General features: G+C 37.2%; 1 protein-coding gene across 2 annotated transcripts; it reads right to left on the bottom strand.

The window, feature by feature from the left end:
* Window positions 1-1732: 1732 nt before the first annotated feature.
* slc38a6 (solute carrier family 38 member 6) lies at window positions 1733-21724 on the bottom strand. Of its 2 annotated transcripts, NM_001020472.1 has the most exon segments (16): window positions 1827-2457; window positions 4365-4459; window positions 4559-4703; window positions 4788-4912; window positions 8277-8377; window positions 9384-9463; window positions 9599-9649; window positions 10348-10407; window positions 10477-10535; window positions 10606-10688; window positions 15907-15991; window positions 17414-17453; window positions 17634-17686; window positions 17853-17926; window positions 19865-19986; window positions 21499-21724. In NM_001020472.1, coding segments are annotated over 16 exon segments (1350 nt in total). In that variant the 5' UTR covers window positions 21592-21724; the 3' UTR covers window positions 1827-2373.
* Window positions 21725-21743: the final 19 nt, after the last annotated feature.

The raw sequence follows: 21743 nt of genomic DNA, 5'->3' as shown, positions 1-21743 counted from the left end.
CAGAATTTGCAAGGGTGGGGGTTTGTTGTTGTTTTTAAAGAGGAGCTCCGCATTTAACAACACACTGTATAACCTTCAGTCAGTTGTATAACCCATTAAATATTTTTAATTAATTTTGATTACTTAATTCATTACTCAGAAAAGTAATATTATTACAGAACTCGCATTACTTGTAATGCATTACCCCCAACATTGTTTGACACCACTATAACTTTGTGTAAAATTTGCATTATTTTAGTGTGAAAAATTCAATTAACGTAACATTAAAAGTACATATAAAATGATTTCTTGTAAAATAAAAAATTAATTTTGTATATAAGAATTTACGCAATAAGTTACATATTGCTTTAATTAACAAATCAAGTTTTTTTTGCTGTAATGATATATAATATACATACAATATATAAATAATAAATGTATATATACATTTTGGCTTAATTGAACTTCAACAAATCAAGTCATTTTTGCTGGCCACTTTATTAGGTACATCTGTCCAACTGCTTCTAAATGCTAATTTCTAATCAGCCAATCCCATGGCAGCAACTCAATGCACTTAGGCATGTCAAGACGATCTGCTTCAATTCAAACGGAGCATCAGAATGGGGAAGAGAGTATGTGCCTTGTATCAACGATTCAGGCTGGTGGTGGTGGTGTAATGGTGTGGGGAATATTTTCTTGGAACACTTTGGGAACTTCTGGTACCAACTGAGCAATGTACCAACACTACAGCCTACCCGAGTATTATTGCTGACCATGTCCATCCCTTTATGACACAGTGTACCCATCTTCTGATGACCTCCAGCAGGATAATGCTCCATGTCATAAAGCGCGAGTCATCTCAGACTGGTTTCCTGAACATAACAATGAGTTCACTGTAATCAAATGCCCTCCACAGTCACCAGACCTCAATCCAATAGAGCTTCTTTGGCATGTGGTGGAACGGGAGATTCACATCATGGATGTGCAACCGGCAAATCTGCAGTAACTGCGTGAAGCTATCTTGTCAATATGAACCAAATTCTCTGAGAAATACTTCCAGTATCTTGTTGAATATATGCCACAAAGGATTAAGACAGTTCTGAAGGCAAAAACCCAGTACTAGTAAGGTGTATCTAATAAAGTGGCCAGTGAGTATATAAATCTTTTTTTTTTTCATTTATTTTTCATTTTGTAAAATGTAGTGTTGCACTACCATGAAACACCTCAGCTCATTAGATCCCAAGATTTGATCAAGTGTTTAGTGCTGTCACCTTATATAACTAAAGGACCACATCTCTTATCTGCAGCTCATATCCTTCTAAAATCTTACAGTCATCCACAGCTGCACAGTAATCACATACCTCAAGAATAACACAACATGTTTCATAAATGCATGTAAGATTGTGCGTGTGTGTCTGTGTGCGTTACTGACTGTCTTACATTGGGCGGTCTCTAAAGCTAATGCGGCATATTAGAAACAGCAGGAGAGAGCAAAGGCCAGGGACTACACACACATGCGCACACACATACGCACACACATGCACATGCACACACGCATAGAGCATTTGTTTTCCATTATCTGACATACAGAGAACCCTCTGTCCAAATCAATGAAGAAAAATCAGCCTGTCTATCAATCTCTCTCACGTGCAAACCAGCAAAAACATACACTAATGCTTGGATCTCTTAGACTAAACATGGATCACTGACTCCATTCCAGATGCCACAGTACAACAGCCACAGAGAGACTAACTTTAATTCTTATTTCCCTTTATTTATTTATTAATTCATACCATATATAAAAATATGCATTAAAATTTGACATATATCAAGGTTACAATGGTTAAAAAATAACTGCTATCATTTATTCTTTCTTCATTTAAAATAGAAAACTGAAGGAAATACTTGGGTTTTAATCTTTGGTTTTGCTGTGTTCCAGAAGAAATATACTGAAAATATAATGAAAGTTTTTTTTTTCCCAAATGAGACAAGATGTTCAAATTCATTAATGGTTTGTGCAAATCTAAAATCTTACAATCAGTAACTGAAAAACTGCCCATGCAGTTTCCTAATTTATTGATCACAGTAACTGCCTGAGTCAAATATTGTCACACTCAGACGTTCAGTAAGATTCTTCTGTATTTTAGTGCTTGATATTGTGAAGTTGATTGTGTTTCAATTCGGTGTTCAAGTGTCATAACAGCATTATAAGAACACAAGGAGTGTCATAAGGGCACAGCGGCCTTGTCTAATTCACATTCTCTTCTTGAAGCAGCATTTGGTCCAGTAAACTGTCTGGCTGGTGCATCACCTGTAAAATAAGGCTTCTCTTCAAGGCAGGATGAGTCAAGCTTACAACTCATGCAGTGTTTCCCAAAATGATGATGTCAAAGGTCAAGGACCTTGAACCCAGGAGACAATGATGACACTCAGACTCAGCACACCCACAACCAGACCAATCACCAACAGAAAGACCGCCTAGAAGGAAAAAAAAAAAGGTAAAAAAAATAAAATAAAAATCTGTCCGTTAGACAAGCCAGAATTTAATAATCCAATATACTGCAGTAATGTATAGTCACACTATTGTTAGTCAGGGCACTGTACATTTCCAGTCTCTGTTTTTGTAAGCACACCAGTCTCTTTTCTCTAATGGAGGAAATTTATTTTTATGTAAAATTTCTGTTATTTAAAAATCCTGTGATTAAATGGACAACATTGAAGTTCATCCACCTTTTTAACCTTTCAACCTTTTCTTTTTTTGTAATTACCATATATAGTCAGATCCATAAATATTGGGACATAGACACAATTCTAACATTTTTATCTCTATACACCAACACAATGAATTTGAAATGAAACAAATGTTTGTTTTGGGATTATTTAGTTGTTGTTTTTTTCAGCGTAATGATGCCTTGCTTGACTAGTGACAGCTCTTTGGATCTCCTCTTGAGAGTTGACAGCAACAGATTCTAAATGCAAACAAATAATACACTTGAAATGAACTCTGGACCTTTTATCTGCTTATTGTAATTGGGATAATGAGGGAATAACTCTCACCGGTCCATCATCAGCCAATTGTCCGATTACTTTTGGTCCCTTAACAAGTGGGAGGAAAAAATGCAAACTGTTGTAATTCCTACACCATTCAACTAACTTGCATGCAAATAAATATTCAAATTAAAACTGACAGTCTGCAGTTAACACATCTGCAGCACATCTTGTTCATTTCATTTCAAATCCATGGTATTGGTGCATAGAGCCAAAAATGTAAAAATTGTGTCTTAGGTCCCATTATTTATGGACCTGATTGTATACCATGATAAAAACATTCAGTAATTATTATGGCATGAAAATTTGAAACCATCAGATACTGATTTACTTTAAGGTACAAAGACTAAAGACACTGCTGTTGTTCTAGAGCAGTGGTTCCCAAAGTGGAGGTTGCTTGACGATTTCCGAAAATTAATTAATTTTAATAAACTATTAGAATGAGCCTATTTTATCCATTACCTACTGAAGAACAATATATTAATTAATAGTTAAATTATTAACATGTTAATAATAAACATTAAAAAATAACATGCAAATAAAAAGCCATCAGTCTTTCAATTTTTTTGTGACCCATGGGGTGATTACGTTATATTAAAGACACAGCAATATCGCCAGATGCAGCAGATTTTCAGACACTTATATGACACTCGCACACATTAAAAATAAAAACAAACCACAACTCAACATGGAGGATATTCTCCTTGTGGCGTTCTCCAAAATTAAATGATGAAAAGACTCTTAGGCCTTTTGGTGTGAGTGTGTGTGTGTGTGTGTGTGTGTGTGTGTGTGTGTGTGTGTAAGGTTTATATATTTATACGAGTCACGAGGCACGAGTCACTGGCATTGTTATTTTGGGGGTTGCAGGCTGAAAAGTTTGGGAATCCCTTGCTTCAGAGGTGGGATACGGGTATGTTAGGGACAAAATTGCTGGTATTGGGTAGGTTTAAGCGTGGATTAAGGTGGGTTATATTTGTTTTAAATATAAATACAATTTACAAACATGCATATAAACAATAACTGCATTATACCAAATTATTAAAAAGTACATAATTTATTCCATAAGGATGCATTTAACTACAGTAAAACAATATAACATTTATAAAGTTGCAAGAGGATTGTAAGTAAAATAAATGCTTTAATAAAGTTCTTTTGAACTTTCTACTCATTAGTCAAATAATGTGTTCATACTACATTTTTTGTCAAATAAATGAATTCTTTGTGAGAAAAACAGACCTTTTACTTCTGAACTAGTGTACAAAAAAAACAAGAGAAATTCCCTCAGAATAAGCTTTTCATAAAGAAAGTTATATGGTAATGAATAAGACTTTAGATACCCCGACTGAATTGAACGATCTGATTGGCTCAGAACTGATTCTCAAGAAAAACATTCCTGGATACACAAACAGCAAACATGTGGAGGTCGTAGAACCTGGAATCACACATGAAAATGTATTGAGACACACAATCACAAAAACATACCTTTTTAACAGCAGAGCAGTGAATCTAACAATGAAGCACAGACACTCACCCACCACACCAAACACATTCTTAATGTCAGGAACAAAAATAGCAAGCAGCAGCACAAGAGTGAGGATGAAAAAACAGGAAAGGGTATGAGAGAGCCAAGAGAACTCCCGCTCTCCTCTGCACAACATCAACACTGCTTTACGTGCCTGAGAAAAAAGAAAAAAGAAGGAAACAGACTGCATTTTCCGAATTTTTCATTTGAATATTTTACAGTCTGGGGTTTGACTTACTGGGAAGTGAATGAGCGGCACAGTAAGCAGGACAGCCAATAAAATTGCGAGGCGAACTGACATCACCAAAATATCCAGAGGAAGATAGGTGTTGTATGCTAACAACAGCTCTGAGCCAACATGTGCTGTGGGTGAAGAGGGTTTTAATGAATCACTCCTGTTGCCTTCATCATTTACAATTTCATCCAAAAGTTAACAAAGTATTTATTCAATTTTCCAGGGATCACCCTTGAGATCTTCATTTTGAGTTTAGATGCTCAAACCAAGCCCATGTCACGCAGATAATAATTGGATATTTGATTATTTATTGTCACTTCATGGCTATTTAAAGAGAAGAAATATAATATAAATAGGAATATATTAAATAATAACAACTTTATACATCAATAAAAGACAATACAAAAAATGATTAAAATGGTTAAAAACTTATTTTTTTAACTTCAATATATAATAAATAACTTAAAATTATTCCTGAATTATAACAGACTTTTGAAAACAAAGTAATGAAATCAAAGTGTCTTCGTATAATATGCTTGTCTAGTAGTTTTTAAAAATGTCTAGTAGTTTTTAAAAATGTGTTGTATGAAGAGGGAGGGTTGGCAGTGGTTACATGTTGATGGTGAACAGTTCATCAATAGACCTAGTAAACCTAGATTGAAAAATTTGGCATCTGTATTTACATTTACATTTAGTCATTTAGCAGAGGCTTTTATCCAAAGCGACTTACAAATGAGGAAAAGGAAGCAATTAACACAACTATAAGAGCAACAATGAATAAGTGCTATAGGCAAGTTTCAGGTATGTAAAGTCTAAGAAGGAAAGCATTAGTAATTTATTTTTTTTTGAGTACAGTAAGTGGTATAGCCAGAGAGGCAATTGCAGATTAGGAAGTGAAGTGGAGAATAAATAGTTGAGTTTTTAGTCGTTTCTTGAAGACAGCGAGTGACTCTGCCGTTCTGATGCAGTTAGGGAGATCATTCCACCAACTGGGCAGATTGAATGCGAGAGTTCGGGAAAGTGATTTCTTCCCTCTTTGGGATGGAACCACGAGGCGACGTTCATTCACTGAACGCAAGTTTCTGGAGGGCACATAAATCTGCAGAAGTGAGAGCAGATAAGAAAGAGCAAAGCCAGAAGTCGCTTTGTAGGCAAACATCAGAGCTTTGAATTTGATGCGAGCAGCAACTGGCAGCCAGTGCAAACGGATGAGCAGCGGAGTGACATGTGCTCTTTTAGGTTCATTAAAGACCACTCGTGCTGCTGCGTTCTGGAGCAGCTGAAGAGGCTTGATAGAGTTAGCTGGCAGCCCCACTAGTAGAGAGTTGCAGTAATCCAATCTGGAGAGAACAAGAGCTTGAACAAGGAGTTGAGCTGCATGTTCAAATAATAAGGGTCGGACTTTTCTGAAGTTATAGAGTGTGAATCTGCACGATCGAGCAGTTCTAGAAATGTGGTCAGAGAAGTTTAGTTGGTCATCAATCGTTACTCCAAGGCTTTTCACCATTTTGGATGCTGTAATGGTTGCCCCATTTATCTGGGTTGAAAAGTTATGGTGTAGAGTCGGGTTGGCAGAAACTACAAGCATTTCCGTTTTCGCGAGGTTAAGCTGAAGATGATGATCTTTCATCCAGTGTGAAATGTCTGACAGGCAGGCTGAGATGCGAGTTGGAACCGAGGGATCATCAGGATGAAAAGAGAGGTATAGCTGGGTATCATCAGCATAGCAGTGGTAGGAAAATCCATGTTTCTGGATGACTGGTCCTAGAGATGTCGTGTAGATAGAGAAGTGGCCCAAGAACAGAGCCTTGAGGTACCCCAGTGTTTAGATGCTGTAGGTTGGACACCTCTCCCTTCCAAGACGCCCTGAATGACCTGTCAGAGAGGTAAGATCTGAACCATTGTATAACAGTGCCCGCAACGCCCAGTGACTCAAGCGTAGATACCAGGATCTGGTGCTTTACAGTGTCATAAAGCTGACAAATCCAGCAAGATGAGGACTGATGATTTAGAGTCTGCTTTAGCCTGTCTGAGATCCTCCACGACCGAGAGCAGGGCAGTCTCAGTTGAATGGCCTTTCTTAAAACCAGATTGCATGTTGTCCATGAGGTTGTTTCGAGTAAGAAAGTCCAGGACTTGATTGAACTCTACTTTCTCCAGAATCTTAGCCATGAATGGAAGCAGGGATACCGGTCTGTAGTTTTCAAGTAGCGTTTGGTCCAGGTTGGGTTTCTTTAGCAGTGGGGTTACCCTAGCCTGCTTAAATGAAGTGGGGAATAAACCAGAGTCAAGAGATGTGTTAATTATGTGAGTCAGTGTTGGTATGACTGCAGGAGAGATGGCTTGCAAGAGATGAGAGGGAATGGAATCAAGTGGACAGGTGGCTGCATGGCTAGAGAGCACGAGTTTAGACACCTCAGACTCAGAGAGCTGAGAAAAAAAGGTGAGTGTGTGTGGTGTTGGTGGTGTATCTTGCGTGTTTGTTGTAGGTGCAGCAAAAGTATGCAGTTTGGTCTCAGAAATAAAATGTGAATTTTCGTCTTACATTTATGCTTGGGTTGATTTTTTGCGGTTTACTATGTGTGCAATTTCCCACTCCACCTGCATAAGAAGTATACTCTAAACAGCGTTTATTTTGTAAGATTCTTTCATAATTGTTTCCGAATTCTATTTTTCAACAAAGTTATTTCACAAGTACAGATGACACTTATTTCACAAATACAGATGACACTTACATTCAACTTCTGAATTCATGTTTTGAATTATTATTCTTACGTATAGTTATGGACAGATTGATTTAACAATTTGTTAAAGATTCACATTTGTAACAATATAGTATTGCTTTTTTTTATTAAATGTTTATTTTTCAGTAAGCCTTCAATACTAGATAAGGTTCTTTTCCAGTGATTAATTAATTTCGATTAAAAAAAATGAAGCTTAGGCTCAAATGGGAGATTTATAAGCTAACATTATTTGTCAGTGTGACACTAAAACTAAAAAACAATGGCGTCCTTGTGGAATAAAACTACAGGGCTGGAGGAAAACTCTGCAGGAAGATCAATCTCCAAACATTTATCATCTATCATGCATCCTGACCAGACCGGATTAATCCCCAGAAGATTCTCTTTCTTTAAATGCACATTGTCTTCTTAATACAATATATGCCAATCATGCAAAAATGAAAGGGGCATCGATTTGACCTTTGGATGCACAAAAAGCTTTCAACCAAGAAAGTTCAATCTCCAAAAATAAGATTCAAAAGACACAAAAGATCAACTAAAGTTATAAATTGTAATAATTATGATAACAGTGATATTCAGAACACGCCTACTTTATAATAATGACAATGCAGAGGAATAGAGCCACTGTCCATCAGACTTTTAGTTCAAAAACTTAAATGGGGCTTAACATATTTAGACAACAATATTTAAATAAAGCTAAACAAAACGTATACTTCAAGGGCTTTTTTTGTAGCTTGAGAACTGTACTTACAATAAAAGGTGAGGTATCCAAATAGGGCTGAGATCAGATATACCACAAAACTAAGAAAGATGCTGACATTCGTCACTCTCTGCATTCTCCTCTTGGTGGGTCTATAAAAACACACACACGCACGCACGCATGCACACACGCACACAAAAACACACAAAAACACACACAAACACACACAAACACGATGACAACAACAGACTATACAGTTGAGGTCAGAATTATTAGACCTTATGAATTATTAGCCCCCTGTATATTTTCCCCAATATCTTTTAAACGGAGAGAAGATTTTTTTCAGCACATTTCTAAACATACATTAATTCATTCATTCATTCTCTTTTCGGCTTAGTCCCTTTATTAATCAAGGGTCGCCACAGAGGAATGAACTGCCAACTTATCCAGCACGTTTTTACGCAGCGGATACCCTTCCAGCCGCAACCCATCTCTGGAAAACATCCACACACACTCATTCACAACGGACAATTTAGCCTACCCAATTCACCTGTACCGCATGTCTTTGGACTGTGGGGGAAACCAGAGCACAAACACAGGGAGAACATGCAAACTACACACAGAAACGTCATCTGAGCCGAGGGTCAAACCAGCGACCTTCTTGCTGTGAGGCGACAGCACTACCTACTGTGCCACTGCATCGCCATTTATAAATATAATAGTTTTAATAACTCATTTTTAATAACTGATTTCTTTTATCTTTGCCATGATGATAGTAAATGATATTTTTAATAGATTTTTTTAAGATACTAGTATTCAGCTTAAAGTGACATTTAAAGGCTTGACTAGGTTAATTAGGCAAGTTTGGGCAATTAGGCAAGTCATTGAACAGTGGTTTGTTATGTAGACAATTGAAAAAATTAGTTAATAAAATTTACATTAAAAAACTTAACTGCTTTTTTTCTAGCCAAAATAAAAGAAATAAGATTTCCTTCAGAGGAAAAAATTATAGGAAATACTGTGTAGGATTCTTTGCTCTGTTAAGCATTATTTAGGAAATATTTATAAAAGAGAAAATATTCACAGCAGGGCTAAAAATTCTGACTTCAACTATATATGTGGCTGATGCCCAAAAATAGGAGCGCTGAGTGAACTGACCTGTGTAACTCACAGTAAATGGGTAAAACTGCTGTATGGCACAGGAAGGAGAAAGCCATTGTTGGGACGGCATACGCGCTCTGTAATGCACACACGCAGTCATTTCTCACCCTCCTGAAGTGTATGTGGTTATGCTATAATATTACAACTAATATTTGGGTTTCTAATAGCCTCGCAAGGCGGTCTTTAAATCAAAATATAGCTCTCGCACTCACCTTACTAGAGATCACAAACAGTTGTGCGGTGCACTCAGAGGTATTTAAGCTCTGGGGATAGAAAAAAAATAACATTAAATTGATGTGAATGTGAAGATTAAAATGAAATCAAGACAGAAACTGAATTCAAAACTGCTCCGATATTTAGATCACAATATCTGTTCAATATCAGCCAGCTGTTTAAGGAATAAAGGTTTTGACATCTGGCTCAAGAGAGTCAAAGGTCTCTTTCCTTATAAAAACAACCCTACTTCCTGTTTCTGAAGGGTGGGATTCAATCTGTCGTGCAAAATGTTAGAGATTTGGGAAAGAAAAAAAAAAAAACTTTAGCTTTTTTTGTGAGATGAAAGATATGTGGAGGTTCTAAATAGGTTGTGGTAAAGCATGTCATTCAAGAGCTTGTGTTTTGTATAATAAAGGCTCTCGTTTTTGCCAAATATTCCTGAATTGATCCATTCATCCATTTTTTTTTTAATTTAGATGGTCATCAAACCAAAATAATACTCCCTCCGGCTTCCGATACCTCTTCTCTAATCTGACATTGTATTTACTGACAACCTGCACTAAAAGACTGACCAATAGCAAGCCACAACTGTCCAAAGAGCCAACCAATTACTGATAGACAAAATCAAGTCCCACTTGACGCTTTTTCTTGTTTCACAAAGATATACATTTCACATGACTACTTTCCTTTCAAGCCAACTTTCTTCTAGAGTTTTCAGGCAACTGTGTGTGCGTGTGGTTTTTACCAGGCTCAAAGTTGAGTTAATTGGCAGCGGGCAAGGAATGGACCATTTTTTCACCACCACCTGCAAGGGCGATAAAAACATCAACATTGGAAAGAAAGGAGAGAGAGGAACTGAGAAACAACAACTCACCACTACAGTGAAGAACAGCATGAAGAGGAATGCGATACTGCTGGTGTAGCCCAAGAAACCTGATGAGGAAACAGAAACCAATGAAACACATCATTGCAAACACGTACAAAACATAAAAAAAGAACTCACCAATCTTTGGAAGTAGAGCCAATGGTAGTACTATAATTGCAGTAACTAAAATCAATAGTGTAACGCCATTCTCAAACCATTTTCTATGGAGAACATAAAAGAAATGACAAAATATTACAAAATACAGAAGATGCACAAATGATCTATTTTGCTCATTAAGGCTACACCAAAGATACAGTAAATTTAAAAAATTATATTGTGAATAGGGCAACATGATATTGGAAAAATCAGACATTGTGATCTTTCGTTTTGCTGTGATATATATTGTGTTATGAATGTAATTGCACCAGATGATTTAAATAGCTCTGTTTAGAAAGATTTCATTCATTTAGATCGACTGGGCTGTTCAAGTCTTTTTCTACGCACTCCATCATAAAAAAAATTATAATTGCAGGCATATATAAATATGACAGAACAAAAATAAAAGTTATTAAAAGTAATCATTGTATCATTTTTTTAAAGAGCCCATATTATACATGAAATAGGGTCATATCCTGGTTGTAAGGGTCTCCAACAACAGTCTAATATGCATGCAAGGTCAAAAAACACTTTCATGGTCTTATAATCTGCATTTATTTTTACCTAATTATCCCAGCGACTCCTGTATGAATCGTCCAGTGATTCATTTGTTCCCAAACCCCTCCTTAGCGCGGAGCTAATCTGCGCTGATTGGACCGATGACAGTCTGTCGCGATTGGTCGACTGCCTTCAGTCAGAGAGGGAAATGGCCAATAGCTAATCAGCAATTTAAAAAGTAATCACAGTTCATACACGCTCGATAGTGCAGACGTGGATTTTAGCTGCCACACTATGGCGAGTGGATAGTGCCACGGATAACCGAACGAAGGAGACAGTCGTGTACTGGCCATACCACACACACACAAAAACACACACACACCTCCGGATGACAACGCTCCCGCTTCCGCCCGCACCCGCCAGGTTTTAGCCTGAGAACCCGCTCCGTTTTCTGCCCGCCGCGCCCGGTCCCGCTAGAGCGGAGAACACAACCAAAAATCACCCAGTATACAGTCCAGACAGCCAAGCTGTCGTTCGTTCGTTCGCTCGCTCTCTCTCTCTCTCTCATACGCGCGCGTGCGCACTAACACACACACAAGCACCACGCAGACTCTCTCTTTCTAATTCGCATAGCAATATCCGTGATATTGCTAGACAGCCCGCTCCCGTCCCAAATTAAACCCGTTACCGACCGCTCCCGCGATTTATTCGGAAATTTATTCCCGCGGCTGTCCCCGCGCCAGATTTCTGCGGCGCGGGAATAAATTTCCGAATAAATCGCGGGAGCAGAACTCTAGCACGGAGCTCCATAAACAAACAGCACGCGTCGCGTTTTTAACGTGACTTTGCACGCGATAAGATAAAATATCCAGTTAACCTGATACAGTACACGCGGTTACAAGTAACAAATCACAACTAAATACATTTGCAAGCTAGAGTCAACGAGGCAACAACTTTAACCGCACGTACTTACACTTGAGAAATGGAAGAAACCCATCCTGATGTCCATCAGTAAGTTACTGATCCTTCCTTTAACAAACGCAGATGAAGTATTCTTTGTAGCATGTAGCTTCCAGAAGTTTCCAGTAGTTTCCAACTGCTTGGCTATAATGCTGAGGTTTCATCTTTGGGTAGAGACTCAATATATCCATCTGCAATGTGACTTCAATCGACCGGCATGTTTGTGTGCGTGTGTTTGTGGGTGTGTGTGTGTGTGTGTGTCTGGGTTACTGCGTCAGAGGGCGGGGCCTCAGGTTTGAAATCTCCCGGGTTTGCGCGTGCACGTGAAAAACTTTGTTTCGTTCGTACGTCATGGCGAAACACCTAATGAGTCGGTATCAAGGCGACTCGTTTGAAGCACTATGAATCGACTCTTTTATAGATGAATCAACAGTTTTAAACACTGTATTCTTACAGATTTAAGCCTTAGCTGGATACTTCACTTCACTTAGAGCTGTGTTACACACTACATGGAGGGGAATTTTCAAAAACCCATAATATGGGCTCTTTAAATAAAATGTATAAGTATCTTTATCTTATAATCTTAATTTAAAAAACTAACCCTACGATGGGACTACTGCGGATGCACACTCTACGATATCGATGCTCAAAGGATACAATGTTCAGTCCTAACGCCCCATTCACACAGGGCGTCAGCATCAACGCTGCCCATTCACTTTGAATGGGTGACGTCAAGCGTTGCCAAACTGCATTGTGTATCCGTCGGCGCCGCCGCAGGCAAACTCGGGAAAATTTAAACCTGCGGCCCGCCCACTAACACAGCAGCAAATACAAACAGATACTGAAGCCATGAGTCATGAACACGCTGTGCTTACCTGGATATTATTGGAAGTGTGAGGGAAAGTGCTTAAGCAATCTACTTGCTTACAATGGGCGATTCATTTGCTTGTTAAAAGAAAGGATCAGAAAAGACTACTGATGTATGAGAATTGTGAGATGAATGGACAGATAAAACACCAGGGGTGCATGCAAAATAAGGCAATTTTTTAAGGCACAAAGGCATCCTGCTGCACGCTGAAGAGGAGCGCTGGTGATCGCTGTGATTGTTGGGCAAAGCAGAGTACAGGTAAGCTCTAAAAACATATAACATTTCACGCAAGAGGTGCCACAGCAATAATTGCAAATAGAAATTATCTAGAGCAGAGAAGGGAGAAAAGCTCCAAAATGAAAGATAATTAATGAAATCCGACCTGGCCCATGACACATTTCATAAGTGTAAGTAAACGGCTGCCTCCTTGTTTTCTCTAGCTTGCAAATTATGTATTTAATTGTGTTTTGTTACTTGTAACCGCTTGTACTGTATCAGGTTAACTCTTTATATTTTCATATCGCGTCTAATGCCATGATGAAAACTTTGCCACTTTGTTAGGGAACAAATAAATCGTTGAACGATTAACATGAGAGTCGCTGGGATAATTAGGTAAAAATAAATTCATACTATAAGACCATGAAAGCGTTTTTTCGACATTGCATGCATATCAGTATTTTGTTGGAGACCCATAAAACCCTAATATGACCCTTTTAATGTATAATAGGGGCTCTTTAACACATTTTAAAAAAATCTATTTCAAATGCATGCTATTATGTTTTACATGTTATTTTGAAGATTTTCCACAAAAATAGGGAAAAATGTGAACTGTTGCTCTGCCAATACTGAACGCAAGACACAAGCAAGCCAAAAAAATAGTGAGAACTGGGAGAATTAATCTTTCACAGGTTGCCGTGTGTGAGATCTCCTGTGGTTCTCTCTTCAAAACAGCTGATCCACTTGCAGAAATGAAGATAAATGACTCCAGTGAAAGGAAAATGTTGTTTTACAGTAAACGTCTAAAGTTTCAAGCGTTTACACTGTGGCCGTGTTGTGATTTTTTCCTCCTCCCAGAGAGATGGAGCAATGGTGTTTGTGTGTGTGTCTGGGTCTGGTCACAGTAATTGTGCTGGTGAAGGGGATCTTGGGAAGGCACGACTCTCGCTGGGTGGAACATATGTGCGAGATTTATGCGAACGGCCCTGTAATGTAAAGCAGCTGTGTGGGGACGGGGCACAGTCCAACCACAGCTCAGAACAGCGGCTAATAAAATAATGACCGTTACATTCTTTTCCCTGCGATACTTTTTCCTGTTCTCTATTTGTGCTTAAAGGCAGAAGAGCGAGAGAAAGAGTGTTCTTCTGCCAGCGCCTGTGTGAAACTGTCCCTTACAATCGCTCTTCCTAAATCATGTTTCCATTTCACCTCTCCATGCGGATTTTCCAGTGGATTCAGACCTAATCAGTTTTAGCATCACTTCTAACTCACTGAATTCAGATGTCAGACTTTCACCTAATTCTTTTAGGTATGTAAATCATATTTGTTCTGATGCAGCATACATCCGACCATTTAAAAAGCTGTAAGATTTATACCTCTTTTTAAAGAGTGCTCTTATGTTCACCAAAGAAGATTTTATTTGATTTAAAAGAGTTACAAGTATAAATGTATAAAAGATTTAGCATTCAATCTTCAGAGTAATGTGGCCATATCACCCTGCAGCTCAAGACCGCTTACTCACTATAGCTAAGCAGGCTTGAGCCTGGTCAATACCTGCATGGGAGACCACACAGAAAAACTTGGTTGCTGCTGGAAGTGGAATTAGTGAGGCCAGCAGGGAGCACTCAACCTGTGGTCTGTGTGAGTCCTAATGTCCCAATAAAGTGAAGGGGACACTATACTGTCAGTGGGCGCTGTCTTTCTAATGAGATGTTAAACCATTAAACTTTCTAGCCTCCCAATCGTCCCCATCCACTGAATTGGCTGTATCACTCTCTCTACACTCCACCTATAATTGGTGTGTGGTGAGCGCGCTGGCGCTGTTGTCCAGTGGCTGAGGTCGCATCATCCAAGTGGATGCTGCACACTGGTGGTGGTGTGGAGAGACCCAACATTAATTTTAGTAAAAACATGCACTCGTTTACCATATTAACTTAAATATATGTACACGACACATATAGGGCCTGTGTTTCTTTTGCAAATATTTTAGAGAGCATTCCATATTCTATTCTAAATAAACACAAAATCAGTTACAAAAGCTAACACATATTCTAATATCATATATATAAATAAAGAAATCAATAAATAAATAAATAAAAAGGCTATTTATTAAGAAATTAAATTTTAGATTTATTCGGAAATGAAAAAATCCTACTTTAATAATAGTATTATTAGTATTAATAATGATGATTATTATTATTAATATTAAGTAGGACATTATTTATTTATTTACATTTTTTAAGTCTGCTTTTACAATTTGACACATGCAAATCACTGCAGAAATGTTCTAACCAACAGGCCCATATCATATACAGTACAAATACTTAATAAATAATCTACTATAAACGAAAGCACATGTTTTCGCAAGCTTTGGAGACATAAACATAACACAACATAAATTCTGCTTTTAAATAATAGGTCACCTATAGCTTTCGTCATGAGTCATGGCTGTGTTCAAAATGACATCAATGTTTTCAAAGTGCACAGTGAAGGGAGCACAATTGTAAACATGAAGATCGCTAAAACTGAACTGTAAAAATTCTTTGAAAGCACATTACACCTTTTAAAAAAATAAATCCAAGTTTGTTACGAACTATGTTTGTAACGATGGATCTTGCGACCTTAGTTGGCCAACGATGGTTTTCAGAAACGCACCCCTGATCGGCTATTTCAGTCAGAAATAAGGACACTGTAAAACACTACATTGCACATTACATGCGCTATGAACCATATTTAGTTACCCAGAAGTCTCAGAGTCAGTGCTCATGAAGCCAATGATGGCAGCAGGCAATTCAGTCTTCAAGATGAACAAGTAGCTGGACATGGCTAAAGAAAGAGAACACATTATATAGACACACTATATAACACCACATGCACACACTGTCATGATGCACAAGCAAGTACACATAAAATCCACATCAATCCACTCTGATAAACCAAACCATTCTACAAACAAAGGTTATTTACACCTAGCAGTATAAAGAAGCGTTTTTGTCATCCCAACTAGCATACAAGTAAAAACAGAGGGTTGAGTAGAATTAATTACTTCCATACTTTAATTACCACAGTTCACACTCTCCAACTACTGGACTAATTCAGAAACAATGCAGGATGTTTTGCTAAAGCAAGTTAGACAAACAGGATTTAAACTGTCTTATGAAATTGTAAGTTTGATTTGAAGGTGAATAAATGTTAAAAGCACAAACGTTTTTAAGGTCATTTTGTGGCTATCAGAGCTTTATTTTGTCAATATTACCTAAAGAAATTTAATCTGAAAAGATCGAGTCATATAAACAACATACACTCTCCTCAAAGAATGCATCAAAGTGATCAAAAGTGCAAATAAGAGGCCATAAAAAGACAGTCTTCCTCATCTACTTGTGTCCAATAAACTGAAATGCTTCAGATGTAAACAGGGCATATTTTACACACTAACATGCTAACATCCAAAACTGCATAATCCTACACAAACATACAAATGATTCACACACAGCTGATGGCACAAAAGCCTTACATCCTGACTTCAACTCACATAAACACATGGCTTCTGCTGTTCTGAAGAGGTTTATTGCTACTAATCACCACATAGCATGCAGAATACTCACTGTTCACAGTGAGCAAAGCAGAGAAAAAAAACAGACAGAAAGAGAAGAGACAGATTTTCTTATTTGTCATTTTTTAGCACTGCCAATATTTAAATTATAGCAATCTATGCTTCTTTGGCAATACATACATAAATATTATATAGATATATAAATATAAGCAATACATGCCTCTAAAATTGAGAGAAAGTGAATGAGAGGAGACACTGCATCAGGGAATCACATTAGAAAAGTGCATTTTAGTAGGTTAGAAGTAGTATATGTGCCCTTGTTGGAATGTTGGAAACCTGTAACCATTTACATGTCTAGCAGAGAGTGGGGAAGAATCGGAATAGAACCTTGAGGTGGGAATTGAACTCGAGTCGCCGTGAATACCGGAGTGCCACCATTGGCGCCAACGAGTGAGCAAATCTTGACCAAATTTTTATTTTTGGGTGTATTATTCTTTTGATTTACTACTATGAACTTTTTTCTGTAGAAAGATGTTGTAATGTTCCACTAAGTGTCCTGGCCTAATGAAAGGATTTGCAACTTTTTTTCTGAGAGTGCTTGTAGTAATTTTAAAGGAGAGCTTATGGTTTAAAAGTGAAGTAACATAACTTTAACCGTATAGACAGTTAATAACATATGAAAGTGAAACACTTACCGCCTATGTTCTGAATAAGAATAGTACACGCCACCAGAATCTGCACAAAACAATTCAAAAAGAAGAGTAACTAGAAGCATTTCACTTTCGCCATCATGAATTCTGTTATGATGAGTATTTGATTAGATAATGACCACTGTATTTATATAACAAAACATTGCAGCACAGAATAACTGTAGAAAATTTTTAGACAAAAGGTATATCTGTGATATTAACCAACCTTGCCAGGTCTGTTGAAGGCTTTTTCACCAAGAGCTTCATAGGAGTTGATCCCTAACACACATAAACATACATTAGTGAGGCCTGGTGTCTTTACAATGTACAATAAGGAAAGTCATTTCACAGAAACTGTCAAGATGCATGTCAAGATCTTGGACCTAATGTCCAGCATGTGATGAGTTACAGTATAATTTTTTCGAGCAAACAGGAGTGAGATTACCTGTCTTGTCACAGAGGAGCAGCAGGAGATGGATAGAGTAAGCAGCCAAACTGGCAACCATCAGCAGGAGAATACTGTGAAAAACACACACAGGATTGAAAAAACACCTTATCTTCAAGCTCAAAGTTTTGTTCTGAGAAAGGGCTGCACAATATATTACAAATGGAACATTATCTCCATAATAGAATACATTTAAAAATTACTTTTGCTGCTTGTTTAAACTACAGTTCTTTAAAATTTTAAAACAACACAATTCTCACGTTTTTTGGGGAGAACTTGATAGTTTTTTATGTTTATTCTTAAATTTGTGATAACAATTTGTGTTGGGATATCATGAAGCAATTGTGTGGAACCCTATTCTTTTTTAACAGTGTATGCAATCTACATAATCGCAGACATGTGTGATAAAATACATATCTAAATTTGACTAATCAGATGAGGTCTTGCTATCTTTATCCCCACCTCCCCAGTAGTTACTGTTCTGCTATTGTCTAGAGCGGCCCAAAGGGGAACCCAGAGCTGAAAATAAATACAAATGGCAGGAGTTAAGACAAGAGTCGGAAATGACAAAGAGAGCAAAGAATCGCAATACTCGCAAACATTCATTCATTCATTTTCTTTTCAGCTTAGTCCCTTTATTAATCTGGAGTCGCCACAATGGAAAGAACTGCCAACTTATCCAGCATATGTTTTACGCAGCAGAAGCCCTTTCAGCTGAACCCATCACTGGGAAACACCCACACACTCTCATTCACACACATACACTACGGACAATTTTAGCTTACCCAATTCACCTATAGTGCATGTCTGGATTAGTGGGGGAAACCGGAGCGTTCGGAGGAAACCCACACCAACACGAGGAGAACATGCAAACTCCACACAGAAACGCCAACTGACCCAGCCAAGGCTCAAACCAGCAGGTAGTGCGACAGCACAGCACTACCTACTGCGCCACCACGTCACCCTACTCAAGAACAATAATCACATATTTCTTCAGGATTGTGCTGCCCTATTCTGAAGTTATTTTTAAAAGCATGCGAATCATAATTGCATAGAACAATGTCAGCTCATTCCAGAAATTGCAGTTACAAAGATGCATGTAAAAGTCTTACAGTTTCATCCTTGTGCACAAAAGAATATTAATAGCCTAGCCTTGTTTACTGAAAGTTCATTACTGTAGCAATACTTTTTTATGTTAAATTGGTATAATTTAGCTTTTTTTAAACAAAATTGTAATATGACTTTAGATGTCCCTTTGGTTTGGATTGTTCCAAATCATTTATTATACCATGTCTCAAATTACCCTTTTAAGGCTGAAAAAAAAAACTTCCCATTTTCATGTCTTGCATACTCTGGCAACAACCAACAAAACATCTGCATGTGTTGTAAAGCCTTGTCAGCACAAATCTCTGTTATTAATTTTTCTGAGTGCGTACACAGAAGTGTACACAGAAAGCGGCAGTCAGACTGCATGTCATGTGAGTGTTAAATTAAGTTCCCCTTTATGTCAACTGTTCAATACACGTTTATGTCAAAAGCACACAAAAACACATTTTCATAACATTAGTTGTGTTGTAGGTTAAACTGTAAGAGAAGAAATGACATGTACATCAGTATATTAGATCTGTGAATCTGTTTCTTGGACGTCAAGACAACATATTACTAACTCATTCAGGCATTGACTACCTTGGGTAGGATGTTTTTTATTATTATTAGGGCTAATGTAATGTGTATATTTCCTAAAGAAAACTTTGAACTATTAATGAGGCATTAAAGGGAGTTCAGGAGTGATATAAAGAATAACTGACTTTGGAGTGGAGTTTGATCTTTGCAGAATTTGTTTTGTTTTTTGTGCTCAAACAGCAAAACTAGTCTAAGTACTAAAAGCTGAAGCTGTAGAAAGAATAATAAGATAATAATAAGACACCTTTAAAAAGAAAATAAATCAATTAACAGTATGTCTCAAATGGTATTCATTCAGCTGAAGTGCATCTGGTAAACTGTTTGTGTACCTGAACCCGACGGTGCCCGTATTGGCCATGGCATACGAGAGACCCAGGATGCCACTGCCCATGATGGCATTCATCAGATTAAAGGCAGAAGACATGAAGGATGAACCTCTAGTCTGAACACCCTATGAGGAAGATAAATGGTGACATGACTAGCTTACACATTAGCAAACTGCAAACATAAGAGCAAAACATATCCTAGACTACCCTTGGACAAGAGGGAAAGCATGCACATTACTGCGAATGCCGTTACGGTCTGCTTACACATGGAGTTGCTGAAAGCTCAAAGGCAAGCAAATTCTTTGCAAAACCACAATAAAATTGCGTAAGATCAGCATGTGATGGTGTGAAAATGACTACAATGCACAAGGAAGCAGATGACATCTAAAATACACACACATTTCTGTTTAACAATTTGTAAAGCCGCTAAGGCACTGAGGTCTTTTTTTTTAAACTCTATGATAAACAGATATAAAAAATCTTGTTACATAAATTATACTTTGGTTAAATCACAATTAGAACATAAAAAGAAGATATTTTGGAATTATACATTTCTTTAATTAGGAATGGCAAACGGGTTGACAACCTAAGGTCAACCACGATTCTTTAAAAAACCCTATTTTGTCAAACTTATTTCGAATAATGTAATAAATACATCAAATGCAAAACAGAGATCTTTTTTATATATTTAAATACGTGCTCATTCAGATTGTGAATAAGATGTGTGCAAGTATTTAAAATATTTGAGTGTAAAAATATACTAATACTAAGCAATATAAATATGATATATGGACGTATAAGTAAAAATATAGCTAAAAATCTTAACATATGTACATATTTACAACTCTAATGGTTTTGATAATAAATGTAATTGACCATTTCTGCATTATCTTGAGATTTATGCTGCTGCATACATACACGCGATTTACATTCTATATAAGTGAAAAACAAACATGACCTTGCGATTTGCATATACTCCATCAGAAACGTGTACATATACATAAATAAATAAATACATACATACATACATACATACATGCATACATACATTTGTATATGTGTGTGTTTGTGTGTGTGTGTGTGTGTGTGTGTGTGTATACACACACACACACACACACACACACACACACACACACACACACATATATATATATATATATATATATATATATATATATATATATATATATATATATATACACATATATATACATATATATATATATACACACATATATATACACACACACACACATACATATATATATATATATATATATATATATATATATATATATATATATATATATATATATACACATATATACATACATACATACATACATACATACATACATACACACATATATACATACATACATACATACATACATACACTTGGTACCTCATAATTTCTTCTCATAACTTCTCTTGCGATAGAAAGAGACTTCCATCTAACGTTATACACAATAATCCTAAAGACTACTTCTAAATAGTTTGTTATTTAGAGGACGGCTTAACCTCGTTCTTTAGTCATCATTTAGACATGTTAGACATGGACACGGTTCTATTTGTTGTTCTACAATATTTATTTATGAATGTCAGTGTTATAGGGAAATGACAGGTTTGTGGTTTACCTGCGGTAACAGCGGTGTTCTCTCTTCATCTTCTCCGATGGGCTCATACTCGCTCACCGTCTGTATGCTGTGGTTTGCGCCGTTTCTCCCCATGTCCCACCGTGTAGTGTTTCTTTATTCCCTACTGAACCGACAAAAGGCGCAACGCTCGCGCTCAGGTACTACCGGAGCCGTCAGTACATTTCTCTGGTTCCCCAAACCACCGGCTCTAGCAAACGTAAACAGCCATTCACGTGATTCTCGAC

The sequence above is a fragment of the Danio rerio genome, chromosome 13 (assembly GCF_052040795.2).
Source record: "Danio rerio strain M-AB ecotype USA chromosome 13, GRCz13ab, whole genome shotgun sequence".
Lineage (NCBI taxonomy): Eukaryota > Metazoa > Chordata > Actinopteri > Cypriniformes > Danionidae > Danio > Danio rerio.
Note: the sequence above shows the minus strand (reverse complement) of the source record. Positions and strands in the feature narration are given on the sequence as shown.